The following is a 17207-nucleotide window of genomic DNA, read 5'->3' as shown; positions in this document are numbered from 1 at the left end:
AATGAGGGATGGTAAAGCAACAGGCCCTGATGAAATGTCTGTAGAGGTATTAAAAAGCCTAGGAGATCTAGCAATTGATGAACTTCACATATTATTCAACAATATATACAATACTGGGAAAATTCCAGAAGATCTCTGTAACTCTATTTTCATAGCAATACCAAAGAAAGCAGGTGCAGTCAGATGCGAAAATTTTAGAACTATAAGTTTAATAAGCCACATCAACAAAATACTGTTGCGTATAATTATCAACAGGCTAAGGAATAAGATTAACCCCGAAATCGCAGAAGAACAATATGGATTCCAACCTGACAGAGGGACAAGGAACGCAATATACCTCCTCCGTGTTTTAAGTGAAAGAGCTATACAGGTTCAGACCCCACTATACCTCTGTTTTGTCGACTACAAAAAAGCTTTTGATAGAGTACGCCACGAAGAAATACTAAAACAACTGCACTCCATTGGCGCTGATGAGAAAGACCTCAGACTCATGCAAACATTATACTACACCCAGCAGGCATCTATCAAAATCGGAAACTCTACAGGAAATTCCATTCCTATTAAGAAAGGAGTCCGTCAAGGGTGTGTTGCCTCACCAGATCTGTTTAATCTATACCAAGAAACAATCATGAGGGGCATAAATAATATGGAGGGAATAAAAGTAGGAGGTCACAACATAAATAATATAAGATACGCAGACGATACGGTACTCATTGCAACATCAGAAATCCAACTTCAAAAGATTGTTGACAAAGTGGTAGTAGATAGTGAAGCCAAGGGAATGGAAGTGAATATCACCAAAACGGAATGCATGGTAATACAGAAAAACCCCGAAAACAACAACACCTGCAATATAACGATTCACGGCGAGCAACTTACCAACGTAGAAAGTTTTAAATACCTAGGTTCAATAGTGACAACAGATGGAAGATGTAACGGAGACATACGAGCAAGAATAACTCAAGCCAAACAGGCCTTCATGGACCTGGGAAACATTTTGAAAAACAAAACAGATGTCGTTCGGGATTAGATTCCGAGTCTTGAAGTGCTACGTGTGGCCAATCTTGTTATACGGATGCGAAAGCTGGACTACAAATGCAGAAACACAAAAGAACATTGAAGCTTTTGAAATGTGGTGCTTGAGAAGGATGCAGAGAATATCGTATACTGCACACAAAACGAACGAAGAAGTGCTAAAACAAACATACCAACAAAGGAAACTAATGCCCTTAATAGTGGATCGACAACTATCCTTTTTCGGACACATAGTAAGGAAAGATAAGAATGAATACCTGGCAAGTTGTGGAAAAATACCTGGTAAACGCGCCCGGGGGAGACAAAGAAAAACACTCATAGACCAACTGAAGGGCTTCACCAACCTAACAATCCAAGAGCTGTTTGAAAAAGCAAGAGACAGGGAGGAATGGAGAGAGATAATTCATGCAGTATCCGAAGCCTGGACCAGGCATGGAACCTAGAAGAAGAAGAAGACAGACATTTTTATGTATTTATTTATTTTCTATATTCTTAAAGTAATTGATTGATTGATTGATTTGTTCAATTATATTTATTTATTTATTTATTTATTCATTCATTTATTTATTTATTTATTTATTAATATGTTTGTTTATTTATTGATGTGTTCCCTAAAACATGAGATGTTCAATCTACTTGTTATATATTTTCTGAGATGTAAGTTTACAATTGAATTATGATTGATATCGCAGAGGTATTTTGGGGTATTTTGACCTCCCACGTTGGTTAGGAGTGGGGGTGGGGATGATTTTTGCTGTGTCTTCTGTCCCCTGAAATCTAGTTTCTTTATTCAGGTTCCTTTCTGTCTTTGTCTTGATTGTGTAAGCATTTAAGTGTATTTCTCTTAGTGGGATACTATGCTTATGTCTGGAAGGGAATTTTAGTTGATCTCAAACTATGTGCATTGATAATTTGCTCTTGGAATCTACTTTTGTTCCCCATTTGACCCAGTCCCCTTTATCTTACTTTTTCTTCTGTCCTTTTAATTATAAATCTAGATTAATTTTTTTACTTTCCCATTTTCTTCCTTTTTAATGACTCTGAAATGACCAAAAAGTATTGCAAGTGCCGTAAAAACCTTAAAAACAAACAGCAAAAGTATTTGGTTCCATGTTGGAAAAAACTCATAGTGTAAATTTTTAATCTAATCAGCAGATGTATCTGGAATTACCGATATTTTAAAAATTTTATATATATATATATGATGACAATATTGTTGAAATATGTATGCGTTGACTACATCTGTCTAACCAGCCAACTGACCAATGAACAAGCTTGTATGTAATAGGTCAGCTCTTATCAGTTGTATAAACATTTATTGGATAATTTTATTTTGTTGCAAATGCAGATTTACACAGAAATAAAGATGAATTAATACAGTGGTCAAATGGGTTTTTTAAAAATGAAATTATTTTTATTAATTATATAAGTTTCAGTTTTTTCGCCCAAAAAATTATATAAGGCTTTTTGAAGTTTATGTTTGATTAAAAAGTATTTATTCTTCGAGTTATAACATTTTTTCTTTCTTTTTGATTTTCAGGATCAATATGAAAACTGGTGGTAAATTTAACAGCAAAAGTTATTCTCAAGTCAGTAAGATCATTTTTTCACTATTCGTGACATTGTTTTTTTAAAATTTGTTTATTTTATTATTTTTTTGAAGGGGTGGGGGAGGTTATGGATTGTATAAGACAGCAACAGCAGAGACATCTCCAAGATTTTATAGCTAGACAGATACGATCCACAAGTCTTTTTAGTAAGCTGAAAGTCTTAAAAGTCTGAAGGTAGAAGAAAAATAGTTTCACTTTTTGGCCCTGTATTCCAGAACATCATGCCTCAAACACTATTCCTCTGTAAAGTTTGTCAAGAATTCAAAGACCCACCTTTTAGAATGAACTTTTGATTAGGTCCTTTGAGAAGTACAACAAATTCATGTTTGTTATAGTTTCACATGTTAAGTACCTATCTATAGCCCCTTGAGAAAGGGGGGGGGGGGGGGGGGGGGGGAGTATTATTATAGGTGTACGTATTGTTTTATCAGGGATGTGCTTTTCCTGCTAATGTTTTTTTTAAAATCCGGCTGACCTAGTTCAGTACTGGGGAGTTCATTCTTTTAAAAGATGAAAGCATTGGTCGTTTAAAGGCAATAATTATGGTGAAGCTAGATGCAAGTGTATATCTTTTTCTATGAATAAAGGACGATTCCATTTGATGAAGAGAAGCTTTGCACATAATATTTTCATTTATGCTCTTTATGAGAAATTTTCAGGCTTTTATTTGTATTTTGGCAAAAGACGTCCTGTATTATACATTGCCATGGATTAAACAGTGTCAGAATTACAGAATTCAGGAAATTTTTTATTTTTTTTTAGATATGGGGTTCAGGGACAGAGGATGGAGAAAAGAATCTTTTTGAATCAAAATCTTATGATTTTGGCTGTATTTCATTTAGCATCGACTAACTCGAGGATTTTCTTTCATTTCCAACTCAAATGACCAGGACATATTTGTCTGTTCATTTCTGCCAATGTTATCTTTTGTTTTTGTTTTTTAAATTGAAGCTACAATTAAAACCCAACAGGTCTAGAAATAAATTCAAAAGATGTAGTAAGAAAAGTAAACCTTGGAAGCTGTCTTGCTATTCTTTTAGGACTCTTATAAAAAATTGATAAATAAACACTTTGATTTTGCATGAGTACCACTTGCCTATTCCGTTGTGAAATGTAGTATTATAAATGTGTAAGGCATTACAATTAAAAGAATTAGATTACTTTTGAATTCCATGTCTATCTAAAGAAAAATCAAGACAAATTTGATATTTCATTAGAAAAGTACTTTGCCTAAATATAAGACTTTGTAACCATCTTCTGATATCATCCACAGAGTGCAAAAGAGACACCCCAAGAAAGGCTTAAAAGGCGTATGCAAGCACAGCTCAATAAGCAATGTAAGTAAAGTTGTTAGCATGGTTGTTAACACACTCACTTCTTATATGGAAGAATGGAAAATATAATTTCAGCCAAACAAATAAAAGTATGGTCTGTTTTACTATTTATAAATATATAACCACCACTAAAGATGTAATCTTGATAGGTTGTGCTAATAGTAGGTACCACAAGTGAAATTTTTTTTATTTCTGGAAGCAATATTTGGTTACTTAACCAAAAAGTGCTTGCAAAAACAAGAAGGTAGCAACTTATTTCATCAAAATCGAACAATACTGAACAAAGATATAAAGTTTTGAAATTTTATTATTTCCGCAGTCTTCGACAACTGCCGTTTTCATCCACTTCAACATGACACAACAAATTTAATTTATACATGAACATAAATCTCTACCCTTTATCACAACACTGGCATAGCAGTCTTTACATTAACAAATTTGCAGAAGTAAGGAAAGTCAATAAATTTTTTTACGGGAATCGAAAAACGAGAGAAAACCAATATTTTCGAAGGTAATATTCTGCGAAAAGTTGTCGAATGGCATATTTGGATGACAATAAAATCAAAATTGATTGATTTATAACTGGGAAAACTTCATGACTTGTTATCCTCAATGCAGTCAACAGCTCAATTATTTTGATGATGTAGGGCATCAAAAAAAAATTTATAAGGGCGCAAACGCGGCTGCGAAGCCAAATTTGCTATTTGGCAGAAAATAATGACGAAATCACATATATTACCATAACTTCATTATTAACAAAGATATCAACATGAAACTTCTCATCTTAATGTGTTTTGCCATGCTGAATGTAATACTGAAGTCAAATTTAAGATAATATTGCCAAAAGGTAGTGTAACGTGACTTTTGCAGTATAAATAATTTGATAATCTGGCCGATCGACCTCGATAGAATAAATTGTTTTGTTCAAAATGGAAAAATTAATGTCAAATTTCATCCCACAGAAACAACAATTATTTCACACAGAGCAGAAGAATGCACACAGTGAATAAACTTTTTCATAGGTGAAAACTGTCCACAAAACAGTCATTCTTTTGACACAAAATTGCCTTCAGGGCAAACATCAAAATTAAAAGTCCCAAACGAAAAAAAAAATATATATCATAAGACAGAAAGGAACTAAGGTATATAAACATGATACATGATATTACGTCCTGCCTTTGAATTAAAAAAAAAAAATACAATATAACCATTTACATTGCAACAGATCATGGTGCAAATTTCAGATACAAAAAGTAAATGTTCGTATAAAATGAAAAGAATCGAAGGTAGAAGTCAACTTTATATCCAAATGAATAAAATTAGACAACCTCCCCAGTAAAATGGCAAAACATGAACTACAATCTTTGTGTTTCATCTAAGCGACAGAACGTCCTGACAACTCTTAACTAAATAAAACTTTTAAAAGGCAATTAAAAAATTTTTAAAAACCACCTAGGATCTAAACTTCATCACCCTCTAACCTATTGTCATTATGGTCCCGCTCCATCCCAATAATGTTAAGTAATGATTGATATAGTTCGCTTATTATATTGAAAACACTTTCCTGTACTTTCGTGGTGTCTTCAGTGATTCGACAGTCGAATTCCTGAATAGGTCATCTAACTCTTCCTGTTTAAACCTACAGAGGAAAGTGGAGTACATAAAACATGAAAATCAAACTCTTGATTCAAGAAAGCATCAGCAGCATCCTCTGTAATCTGCAGACAATTCTTGACAACAGATGTCACATGATGGCTGATACGGCTCTTAGTCACGTGTGCCAAAGTTGGATCAAGTTATCAAGTTTGCACAGCCACTCATGAAGCTGAAAAGTACAAAAATATATGGTTGAATATATATAATAGAAATAAACAACTTCAAAATCAATAACGGTCGATTACAATGGCCAATTCGGGCATGTCCTCTGCCAAAAACAAAAAAGCCATGAAAATTATTTGCATAAAGACCATTATGAAAATATTTCACTCAAAACCTTCTCTTCATCAAATGGTATTACCCTTAAAATAAATAATCAATTTTTCCAGCCAAATTTTTTCTCCCAATTCTTTAGCAAAAAACCCCCCAAAAAACCTGCAAGCCTGATTTCAAAAAGCTGATTTATCTGTACCGTACCATATAATCTAATTTTTAATGATGGCCGAAAAAAGAAAATCTGTCCCCATTGCGGGTCATGTAATCAGGTTTTTCGCCAGCAAAATGTTACTGTGGGCATGGAATACAGCTTGGTCCTGAATTGATTTCCTACCTCTCCATAAATTATGAGCACACATGCACTCAATCCTGAAAATTTCTAAAACATTGCATTTCACAAATTTGTAGAATCTAGAATTGATTTACTCACATCAGCAAATGTACACTGCTCATCCTCCGATTTTAGAAGATGCAACTGCATCTGTGAGTCAGAAGTAGAGATGATGGTAAAGTCTTTGACTTCTTAGGCCGATCTCTCCTATGGGGCGTCAAGAAATTTTCTTTCAGAAGAAAATATGTTTCATCCCTGAAATATTTTTTTTAAAATGGTCACTGAACATGATTATAGAATTCAATATTGGCTGGCATCCCATACTCTAACAGTTACAAATGAGTGATTCTCACAACTGTTGCAATCTTGATTGATTGAAATGTGAGTGTGAATTAGCAACCACTTGAGTGTGGGAATTTAATTTTTCCCTTTAGTGGCGAAGAGCAATAACATGGACTTGACATATTGATATTGAACTTGTGTTATCGAAGCTATTACTATTTTTCAGCTGTTATATTCATAATATTGTGACTCAGATTGTGATCGCATAGCATGAGAACAATTCTAACAAAGTCTAAGACTAAGACATCGTTTTTTTTTCATTTTCATCAGTTTTAGTTATAGTTCTAGAATTTTACTGTATTTGCCGAAAAAAATGACCGTAAATTAAGTGAAGCCTTTGGCAACCACTTGAGTGTGGGAATTTAATTTTTCCCTTTAGTGGCGAAGAGCAATAACATGGACGACATATTATAATGATGATCATCTTGATACAATATAAAAACAAGTCTATGAATGATATTGAACTTGTGTTATCGAAGTTATTACTATTTTTCAGCTGTTATATTCATAATATTGTGACTCAGATTGTGATAGCATAGCATGAGAACAATTCTAGCAAAGTCTAAGACTAAAACATCGTTTTTTTCATGTTCAGCAGTTTTAGTTATAGTTCTAGAATTTTACTGTATTTGCCGAAAAAAATGACCGTAAATTAAGCGAAGCCTTTAGTAACGTCAAGTTACCGAGATTATGATTGATGGTAAGAATAAGAAAAAAGTAGAAAAGGATAGTGAGGAGACACATTGTAGACACATGAAGTAGACTACAGTGGAGTGTAAACAACTGTATCAGTTCCTAGCAACAGAGGATACAGGGCTGTTCTCCAACGACCTCCTCCCTGTGCTACCATCAATAATTTAACGCTATTATTGTGGCATTGTGGCTTTATTAATAATATCTTTAAAGATGCATATGAATAGGAACGTATGAAAATCGATATAAATAACATACCTAGTATCAGCTTTAGTTTGTCAAATGACAACAACACTGACAATCCATTATGGGAGCACATTGTCGAAGTTTCGTTAGGGTCGCGTCGTCAGCGGTAACAGCCGCCATTTCTCCGTAGCGTGCCATGGCAATGTTCACGGTCTCTTTCCACGCCCGTTCCGTTGGGCGTTCGAGTACAAATGTAGATGATTCTTATATCATTGTAGAGTGGAGTGGAAAGGACGAAGTTTCTTTTGATATCAAACAAATTCGGATATTTTAGCTCCAGGATGTTATTTTCTGCATAGGAAGGTTTCAAACCGCCCGCTCAGTCTCTCATGACGGCCATTCCCTTCTTTGTTTGGTATCTAAAGAAAGCTGAGTTATTTCCCTTTCAAATCACGTGACTTTCTGTTAATTGGAATGCTGCTTAATTTGAATTATATATGCGGAAAGGTGCTGTTCCATTCACGGAGTTTGCACTGTACAGCTACTTGCTGTATCACAATGATTGCCAAGGTCCCAAACTTAGCTGTTTAATGTAATTATAACAGAAACATAAAGGGATGACTTTATTAATTTTTTGATTCAAAGAAATTTGTCATATATTTAATTTTAATGTTTATAATGTCTTCCACAGATAAAGCTGACAAAAAAGCAGAAATTAGTCGAATAACAAAGCAAGAGCAAGAGAGATTGGTAATGTTGAAAGTTTTTTCGTTGTGTTCTGTGTCCTTGTACTAGTCAAGATTGACAGCGGAAAATGTTTAAAGATAAAAAAGGAGCTAGGTTGTTGGATTGATTAGTTGACGTTAAAAAAATGAGAGAAGTCTCCTGATAAAAAAAAAAAATGATATATTATTAAAAAATCATAATAAGCATTCATAAGATCTATATGTAGTAATGACTTACCTGTTCTGGAATGAAGAAAGGAAAGGAAATCTGAACAGCTGAGCTGAATACAATTTTCAGTACTGGAGATCGTGTCATCTAATGTCTTGATTCATATGGAAATATAACACCAGTTTACTTAACTAAACTGTTGCTGTATAATATATGAAAATACGATCCAGTGAAAAGAATTTATCAAAGATAGAGGAGAATCACCCATGCTACTTATTTGAAACATCAAACATAACCCACCACCTCAATTTCATCTTTTCCAGGGTGAATCAGATGTAGGCAGATTGTTTCTTCTCGAACTTAATTTCATCTTAAGGTCACTGGGTGGGGTCTGTTGACCTTCCGTGGTGGGCAGGAAGTCACTTGCTGTGTCTTCTATCCCCCTATATCTGTTTTCTGAGTTGCTTTCCGTCTTTGTCTTGGAATGGGATCACTTGGTGTATCTTGACCCTTGCCGGATTCCTTGGTTTAGGAGGAAATTAAAATGTATAGTTTTAGTTCTGGGAGATGATATTTTTTTTTCCTTGTAATTTATCTTTCTGTTATGTACTGTAATATTTTTAGGTTTTGAATATCACGATTTGAATGTATTCCTCTTTGTGAGGACCTATACTTGTGTCTGGATGAGACTTTTAGGTGATCTTAAACTAAGTAGCTACTTTGATAGTGTGGTCTTGGAATCTACATCTGTTTCCTATTTGAACTATTCCCCTTTGTCGTACTTTTTCTTGTGTGCTTTTAATAGTAAATCTACTTTTTTGACTATCTCATTTTCTTCCTTTTTGCTGGCGCAGAAATGACCTAATAGTGTCACAAACGCCGTAAAACCCTAAAAACATAAAAATATTAAGGACATGGGTCTCAAAATGTCCTGTACAAGGGATTCCAAGCCAACAGAATAACTGAATAAGTAGGATGAGATTTCAACCTGAATGACTCTATTATAATTTCTTTCATATAACGACAACACGGCTACCTGTGAAATGCTCGTTTTACTTTGAGAATGCTGAGATAATGTCGGTAAAGAGCCTTTTCCCAGGACTTGGTTTAATTAGGCCAGTGTGATTTGAACCGTTAACCTACATGTTGCCAGCCGATTGTCATGCACACCATTGCACATGTATTTTACAAGTGATGCTGCACATATCTATCTACAAAGGATCTTCTGACTTTGTTTCTCATTTTCTATTTATTTTCAGGACCGTGAGGAGGAGATAAGAAATCTTGCTATTGAAATGCGACGTAGAGAGAGGGAAAGACGTCACAGGGAAAGAGAAGAAGAAGAAATTGAAAGGAGATCAAAGAGACGAAAAAGACATGATAGCTCCAGTAGTAATAGTAGCTCCAGAGACAGTTCTCTATCTAGGTCTCGGAGTAGAAGCAGTAGTCCCTCATCACAATCAAAAAGAAAGAGAAAGAGTTCTGATTCAGACAACAGTGACCATCAAAGTAACAAAAGGCGAACTGACTCAGCTGGAGATAGGGTAGACAGGGACAGGACTAAACGCAAGGATGAGGATAAGAAGAGATTAGATAGACTGAGTGATGGGGGAAGAAAACGAGATCAAGATGAGTGGGATAGCAGTCGGAAAGAAAGCAGTGGCAGTCGCAGGGAAGAAATGGAGGACATTGATGGTAGACCTTGGGATGATGGTGACAGTAGTAGCAGTAGCAGTAGACGATATAGTAGTGGTGGTGGTAGTAGCAATTATGGTAGAGATAATAGACAGAGTGGATGGAGGCAAGACAGGGACAGAGATGACAGAGGCTACAGAAGTAGTGGATCTCGTTGGCAGTCACGGTATGCTTAACTTATCTCCGTCTCATCCCCCTTTCTTGTCCTGTTATTTTTTTTTGTTTTTTTTTTGTTTCTCTTCCTGATTATAATAATTAATCCTCTATGTAAACAGATGTTTTTAGATACAAGCTATGAGTGCTTGAAGGATCTGACTCACTTTTAAATAATGATATCAACTAAACAGATATTTGTTGTTATTCTGCAGTACGTTGTTTATCACATAAATGGTTAATTAATGCTTATTACCAACAATGACAGTGATGAGGTCAAACTATTAGTTTCAAGGAAAATCTATCCGTTGTACTATCAAGGGTTATACCATTGTGTTTGTCAAGGTCTCAAAATTGATGGTACATCCAGGTTTCATTGTGATTTTTAAATTTCACTCATTTTTTACTCGCCAATATATGCATGTATTTTAAAATCTTAAACATTTTTTTTTTTTTTTTTGGTGATGTATATGTGTGTGTGTAAGATCAATATGAAATATTGATCAAATTTTTAAAAATTGTATATTTATTTATCTCCAGAGCTGAGCCACCTTCATCTCAAAATCGAAGACGGGCCTTGCTTCATCGACCAGATTCTCCACCTCCCCCTCTAATGTCCAGGGGAAGATACTATCCCAGGAACTGAAATCAAGAATGGATCATGCCTCTCGGTTGTGAAAGACGGGGATTGTCATTGCCAATTGTATAGAATGTCGTGATCTCTGTTGAGGTTAACGAATTACAGCATCGTCTCAATGAGGAGAATTAGACAAATTGAATCCTGAGCTACCTGCTTGACAAAAAGACTATTCCAAATGTGTGTTGTTTTTTTTTGTTTTTGTTTTTTAAAAAATTTTTTATAGCATTAAGAGAAAGCAGTATAGCTCGATTTCAAATCAATGACTTTTGAAAATGGATTATTTTTTCCTTCACTTTCAAATCAAGGGTTTCCTCCCTTTAATCATCATTTTATCCTGTTGCTTGGATCAGCAATAATTGTTTTGTGGCAAATAAGGCTATATTGGTAATTATGCCAAATATGTAATGTCATTGCAAAGTAAACCGTTTGATGGCCACTTACATTTGAAGGTTTGGTCCAACAACAACTCTAAAATATTTCATCTTGCAACTCAAAAACAAAAAAACATTGAATGTGAACGGGGACTAGCTGGTATTGTCCATTTAGAAAATTTTAGTTTTAGTAGTTTAAATAAGGTTTTGCTTTTTGGACAGCAATTAATGTTGTTTGTCCATTTTTTAAAAATCATCAAATTGGTGAGCTCTGACTGCATAGGCTCTATGTACTAATGCAATAATTTAAATATCGTATTATATTCAGCCACTCCAAATAATTGCAACACCTTGGGATCAGCAAAAATGTTGGGATTAATTAACCAAAAATGTTTGCAATTATCCAGTGACTTTTATATAGAATTAATTCCGTTTCTTGGGAAATATTGTGATTTACCGAGTTCCGATTATCCGGAGTGGACTATATACCATTAGTGTGGCTCAGGGTCCTTTATTACATTTTCTTTTCCAGTGTAGATGATGTGGCTCTGAGTTTTTTGTTGTTGTTTGTTTTGCTTTTTTTTCTTCTTCTGGCCTGACTTGGAATCCTTTGCTCCGAAAGAAAGTGTCAGATGATAAACTGTGGGAGATGACATTTTTATTCTTATAAAACACCTCTCTGTAGTGTCCATTTGTTACAAATTGGTATCTGTATTATTACAATTTGACTGTATTCCTTATGGACCTTTCAATATTTAAAACACATGGTATAATCACTTGATGAGATAACAAATAGATTTTCCTTGAAACTCTCTAATACAAGCACGATCAGATTGCTCCTGGGATCTTGCCACTCCTCTTTGTTTTACTTTTTACTTGGTGCCTGTTAGATCATGCTAACGGGCTAATTCAATCTATAATCTTATGTCTATCCCACTGTCTCTTTTCTACTGGTGCTGTTATCTAAATGTTAGTATCACAAGTATTGTACAACTTATGATGACAATTGATAGAACAGCTAGAATATAAAAATGGAAAGAAAGTCTGGTATTGATATTGTTATATACCAAATTTTATTTTTAAGTAATTTATTTCAGTTTTGTTCACTCGCTGAAATGTTCTTATATTCTGAAATTTATTTGAAAGGATGAAAAGATTTATGTATGTTTTGAGGACGTTATAACGGAGTTATGAGGCAGTGCTGAATATTCATTGCATGAATGTCGTTATGTGAATGTGAAGCAAAGACAAAAGTTTTTTGATATTATGTGTTACAGTATGCTAAATGTGAAGAAAGAAAGAAAAGCCACTCTTGCTGTAACTGTAGCACCAGTCCCACAACCTTTTTTAAAAATGATTTGTAAATAGTCAGATGAGAAAAACTCTTTAAATAGTAGTCCTTCAGAGCCATGAAATCCATTTTCTCCCGTGTCCTCTCATAAGAGGACTTGAATAGCTCGCCATTCTCCCAGTCTTGTACTAGTCTGTTGCATTCTTTAGTTGCCATCCCAGTCCAGCTGTGAGGCCCATTAAGCTGGATTTAATCTAGATTTATGTAACATCAGATGGACAATGAATTCTCACTACTCTTTGAATAAGATCTAGTCCACCACAAATTAATTTCGACCAGATCTGATCTAATAGACTCAATTTCTCACTCACTGCCAAGTCTTTTCTGGTTCCTTAGCTTGTTATTGTTAGGCAAGTTCTTAACTAACTTGACCATTGGGACCCTCCAGGAAGCTTACAAAACTGGATAGGGTCTTCTGACCTTCCATGGTGGGCAGACAGGTCACTTGCTGTGTCTTCTATCCCTCATATCTGTTTTCCATGATCCTGACCTCCCATAGCGGGCAGGGAGGTACATACTGTGTCTTCTATCCCCTTATATCTGTTTTCCAATATGCTTTCTGTCTTTGTCTTGGAATGAGATTACTTGGTTTTGTCCTGGCCCTGGCCGGACTCCTAGCTGGGAGGGAAACAGTCAAATGCATAGTTATTGTTTTGGGAGATGATATTTTCTTCCTTGTAAATCATCTCTTTGTTAAGTATTATTATATTTGTTATTTTTAATGTATAATGTAAGCATTTGAGTGTATTCCTCTTTGTTGGATTTTGTGCTTGTGTCCGGATGAGACTTAGAGGTGATCTCAAACTAAGTACATTGGTGGTATGCTCTTGGAATCTACATCTGATCCCTATTTGTTCCTAGTTCCCCTTTGTCTTACTTTTTCTTGGGTGCTTTAATTGTAATTCTAGAACTTTTTACTATCCAATTTTCTTCCTTTTTACTGGCGCTGATATAACCTTAATGTGTTGCAAGCGCCGTAAAACCCTTAAAAACAAAAACAAACTGTTTTCCATCTCTGTTCCTCATTGAGATTGCTCAGTTTTTCCCTGGTCCTGGCAGGGATCCTTAGCTGAGAGGGAAGTAGTCAAATGTATAGTTCCCTTTTGTGAGAGATGATATTTTTTTCCTTGTAAATCATCTCTCTGTTATGTCATATATTTTGTGAACCTTTGAGTGTGTAGCGGGATCCTTTTCCATGCCTTGATGAGCCCTTTATCTTATATCGAAAAAGACACATTGATGGAATGGTCATGAAATCCTCTGTTTAGTCCCCTTTGTCTGACTTTTTCTTTGATGCTTTTAAATTCAGATCTACAACTTTTCCTCACTCATCTGCCATTTTACTGGCACTGAATTGACCTTCAAACTTCAAGTGTCGGTAGTGTGTAAAACCCTTAAAATCAAAAACAAACATAGTTTCTGTGCCATTGTTTCATTAATTGTTCCAAACAAAATTGATATCTTTTGTCTATTGTTGACATTCAATACGAGAATTATCTTTTGTCACACCTCACATTATTATTGTATATAGATTTGTATATGAACCAATTTTTTCTTGTTAGTCTTCATATTATTCTTTTTCTTTATCATCATTATCATAATCATCATCATCATTTCATCAATTATTGTTACTATTCTTTTTTGAGTTGATAATGAGCTATCTCATCCCATTCTTGATAAATTAATAATAAATCCAATTGCTTGGTATATGTTACCTGAAGAGGAGTGTGTTACTGTTTGATTGATTCATATTTTTAACTTCGTTATTTGAAAAAAAAAACAATTTAGGGGGAAAATGGTTTTGAAATGTTCAGATTATTTAAATTCCATGTTTAACACCGAACTTTGATTTTTAATCGTGATGGTGATTTCCATTTTTATCCTCGGCCGGCCGGCCAAGTGGATATACAGTCAATTTGTATTTATGTCCCTCTTGAAACCTTTCTTTTTCTGGGTGGGGCTCCTACCTCCCATAGTGGGCAGGGAGGTACATGCTGTGTCTTCTATCCCCCCGTACCCGTTTTCCAATTGTTTCTTGTCATTGTCTTGGAATGAGATTGCTTAGTTTTGTCCTGATCCTTGCCGGAGTTCCTTGGCTGGAGGAAAACAGTCGAATGTATAGTTATAGTTTTGGGAGATGATATTTTTTTTCCTTGTAAATCATCTCTATGTTATGCATTGTATTATGTTTAGTTTACATATTATATTATATGATTGGTAAACATTTGAGTGTATTCCTCTTAGTTGGGACCTGTGCTTGTGTCTGGATGAGACTTTTAGGTGATCTCAAACTAAGTACATTGGTGGTATGCTCTTGGAATCTACATCTGATCCCTATTTGTTCCCAGTTCCCCTATGTCTTACTTTTTCTTGGGTGCTTTAATTGTAATTCTATAACTTTTTACTATCCCATTTTCTTCCTTTTTACTGGCGCTGATATAACCTAAATATTAACCTAAATGTGGTGCAAGCGCCGTAAAACCCGGAAAAACAAAAACAAACCTTTCTTTCTGTGGAAAACATGAGGATGCATATTGACATTGCTTATTTGCTTTTATGGTTCCTTCCTAGAAAATGACCCAACGTAGCACATCGATATGGTCTTTGCTTCATACCCAGGAGGTTTGAGTTTGATACCAATGTACTGCGTGACCTTGAGCAAGCCACCTCGTCCTTTTTCACTAGAGTGATGGGCTCGGCACTGCTGCTGATGCCGAAGTTAATCCAAACTCCCTTTGGGACTTATCCCTAAAGAGAAATTTTCACTGTCTGGGTGGGGTCTTCATGGTAGGCAGGAGGTCACTTGCTGTGTCTTGTATCGCCCTGTATGTTTTCTAAGCTGCTTTCTCTCTTTGTCTTGGAATGAGATTACTGGGTTTTGCCCTAGCCTTTGCCGGAGTCCTTGGCTGGGAGGGAAACAGTCAAATGAGGACGTGGTATTTTTTTCCTAAGTACAGTGATGTTATTGATGTCTTGGAATCGACATCAGTTCTTAATTTGAGCTAATTCCCCTTTGTTTTACTTTTTCTTGGGTGCTTTAATTGTAATTCTAAATTTTTTTTGACTATCCCATTTTCTTTCTTTTTACTGGCGCTGATCTAACCTAAATGCGATGCAAGCGCCGTAAAACCTGTAAAAAATTAATCAAATTTTCCCTGTGGGTGAATAAATTGGATTTTATTGTATTTTCTTTTATTTTTTCTTAAAACTAAGCATCAGCAAGCTGAATATTTGCTCATTATTCCTCCCTGAAAAGCGATAGAATAATAGGAGAAATAACATGGGCTGCAGTCAGTAAATCTTCTAAAGGTTTTAGTTTTATGACGCCAAATATGTGAAAGTTCCTTTACTAGCTTTTTGTTGAATAAAACCTCTTTCCTATACTATTTACTATCTTTTCAATATCCATACATTTATCCGAAAGAGAGATCAATGATTACTTGTTCGGCTTTGTGGGCTTGTATGACATTCGACTTCCGGCCGACAGGACTGTGCACAATTTAGTCCTTGAAAAAGGCATTGTACTCACATTCTCTCATTGTTTGCATTGCCTATATAAAAAAACATCTGGGTGGGGTTCCTGGCCTCCCATAGTGGGCAGAGAGGCACTTAATATATCTTCTATCCCCCTTTATCTTTTTTCCAACATGCTTTCTGTCTTTGTCTTGGGATGAAATTACTTGGTTTTGTCCTGGCACTGGCCGGATACCCTAGCTGGGAGGGAAACAGTCAAATGTATAGTTAGTTTTGGGAGATGATATTATTTTTCTTGTAAATCATCTCTCTGTTATGCACTGTTTATGTACATATTATATATGATTTGTAAACATTTGAGTGTATTCCTCTTAGTGGTGACATGTGCTTGTGTCTGGATGAGACTTTTAGGTATCTCAAACTAAGTTCTTTGATAGTGTGTTCTTGGAATCTACATCTGTTACCTTTCTTGGAGTTCTTCTTCTTTAATTGTAATTCCAGGACAGTTTACTATTCCATTTTCTTCCTTTTTACTGGCGCTGATATGACCTTAATGTGTTGCAAGCGCCGTAAAACCCATGAAAACAAACAAAATGACATATATTTTAAAAAATGGTTATAGGAGTTGTAATGTTAAGTGTTGCTGTTATTAGAACACCTTATAAGATTGAATGGATACAGTTGGAAGTTTAGATCCTTCCTTCCCAACCTGGACAGATGGATTCTTCATCGGTCCACAGCATTCTACCTCCGTAATCCCCCTCCCCAAATTATTTGTCCTTTGCATATGGCTTTGTGTTCTTGTTCTGGAATATGACTGGTTTTACCAGAGCCCTGCCTGGAGTATTTTGCTTAGAGGGAAACAAGACAGATTGATTAGACCTATCTTTGTTGTGAGGAATATTATTTCCTTGTAAATCATTTTTCCATCATTGTGATGAGGTCTTTGATACAATCAGCATTTATTTGTAAACATTTTAGTTTTAGTTGTCATCCTTTTGTCAGAGATTCCATTGCTGTATCGGTTTGACGCTTTTAAGTGGTTTTAGGTTTTAGATACATGAATAGATTGCTGGTGGATCTAATTCTTATCTCTGTTGAACTAGTCCCCTTGGTCTTGCGTTTTTCTTTGAACTTGATAGCTATTGTTTTCACGTGTATTGAAA

General features: G+C 35.2%; 1 protein-coding gene across 3 annotated transcripts in view; it reads left to right on the top strand.

The window, feature by feature from the left end:
• The window catches only part of LOC144977121 (uncharacterized), a 44731-nt gene extending 30444 nt beyond the window's left edge, over nt 1-14287 (top strand). For all 3 annotated transcript variants that reach the window (XM_078921971.1, XM_078921961.1, XM_078921952.1), the window contains exons 15-19: nt 2576-2624; nt 3919-3982; nt 8155-8213; nt 9617-10218; nt 10746-14287. In XM_078921971.1, coding sequence (XP_078778097.1) covers nt 2576-2624; nt 3919-3982; nt 8155-8213; nt 9617-10218; nt 10746-10851 — 880 coding nt within the window. In that variant the 3' untranslated portion in view covers nt 10852-14287. The remainder of the gene's footprint in view (nt 1-2575; nt 2625-3918; nt 3983-8154; nt 8214-9616; nt 10219-10745) is intronic.
• The last annotated feature ends 2920 nt before the right edge of the window (nt 14288-17207 follow it).

This window comes from Berghia stephanieae, chromosome 1 (assembly GCF_034508935.2).
Source record: "Berghia stephanieae isolate SIO BIC M18660-M18661 chromosome 1, UCSD_Bste_1.3, whole genome shotgun sequence".
NCBI lineage: Eukaryota > Metazoa > Mollusca > Gastropoda > Nudibranchia > Aeolidiidae > Berghia > Berghia stephanieae.
This window is presented reverse-complemented; position numbering and strand designations above follow the sequence as displayed.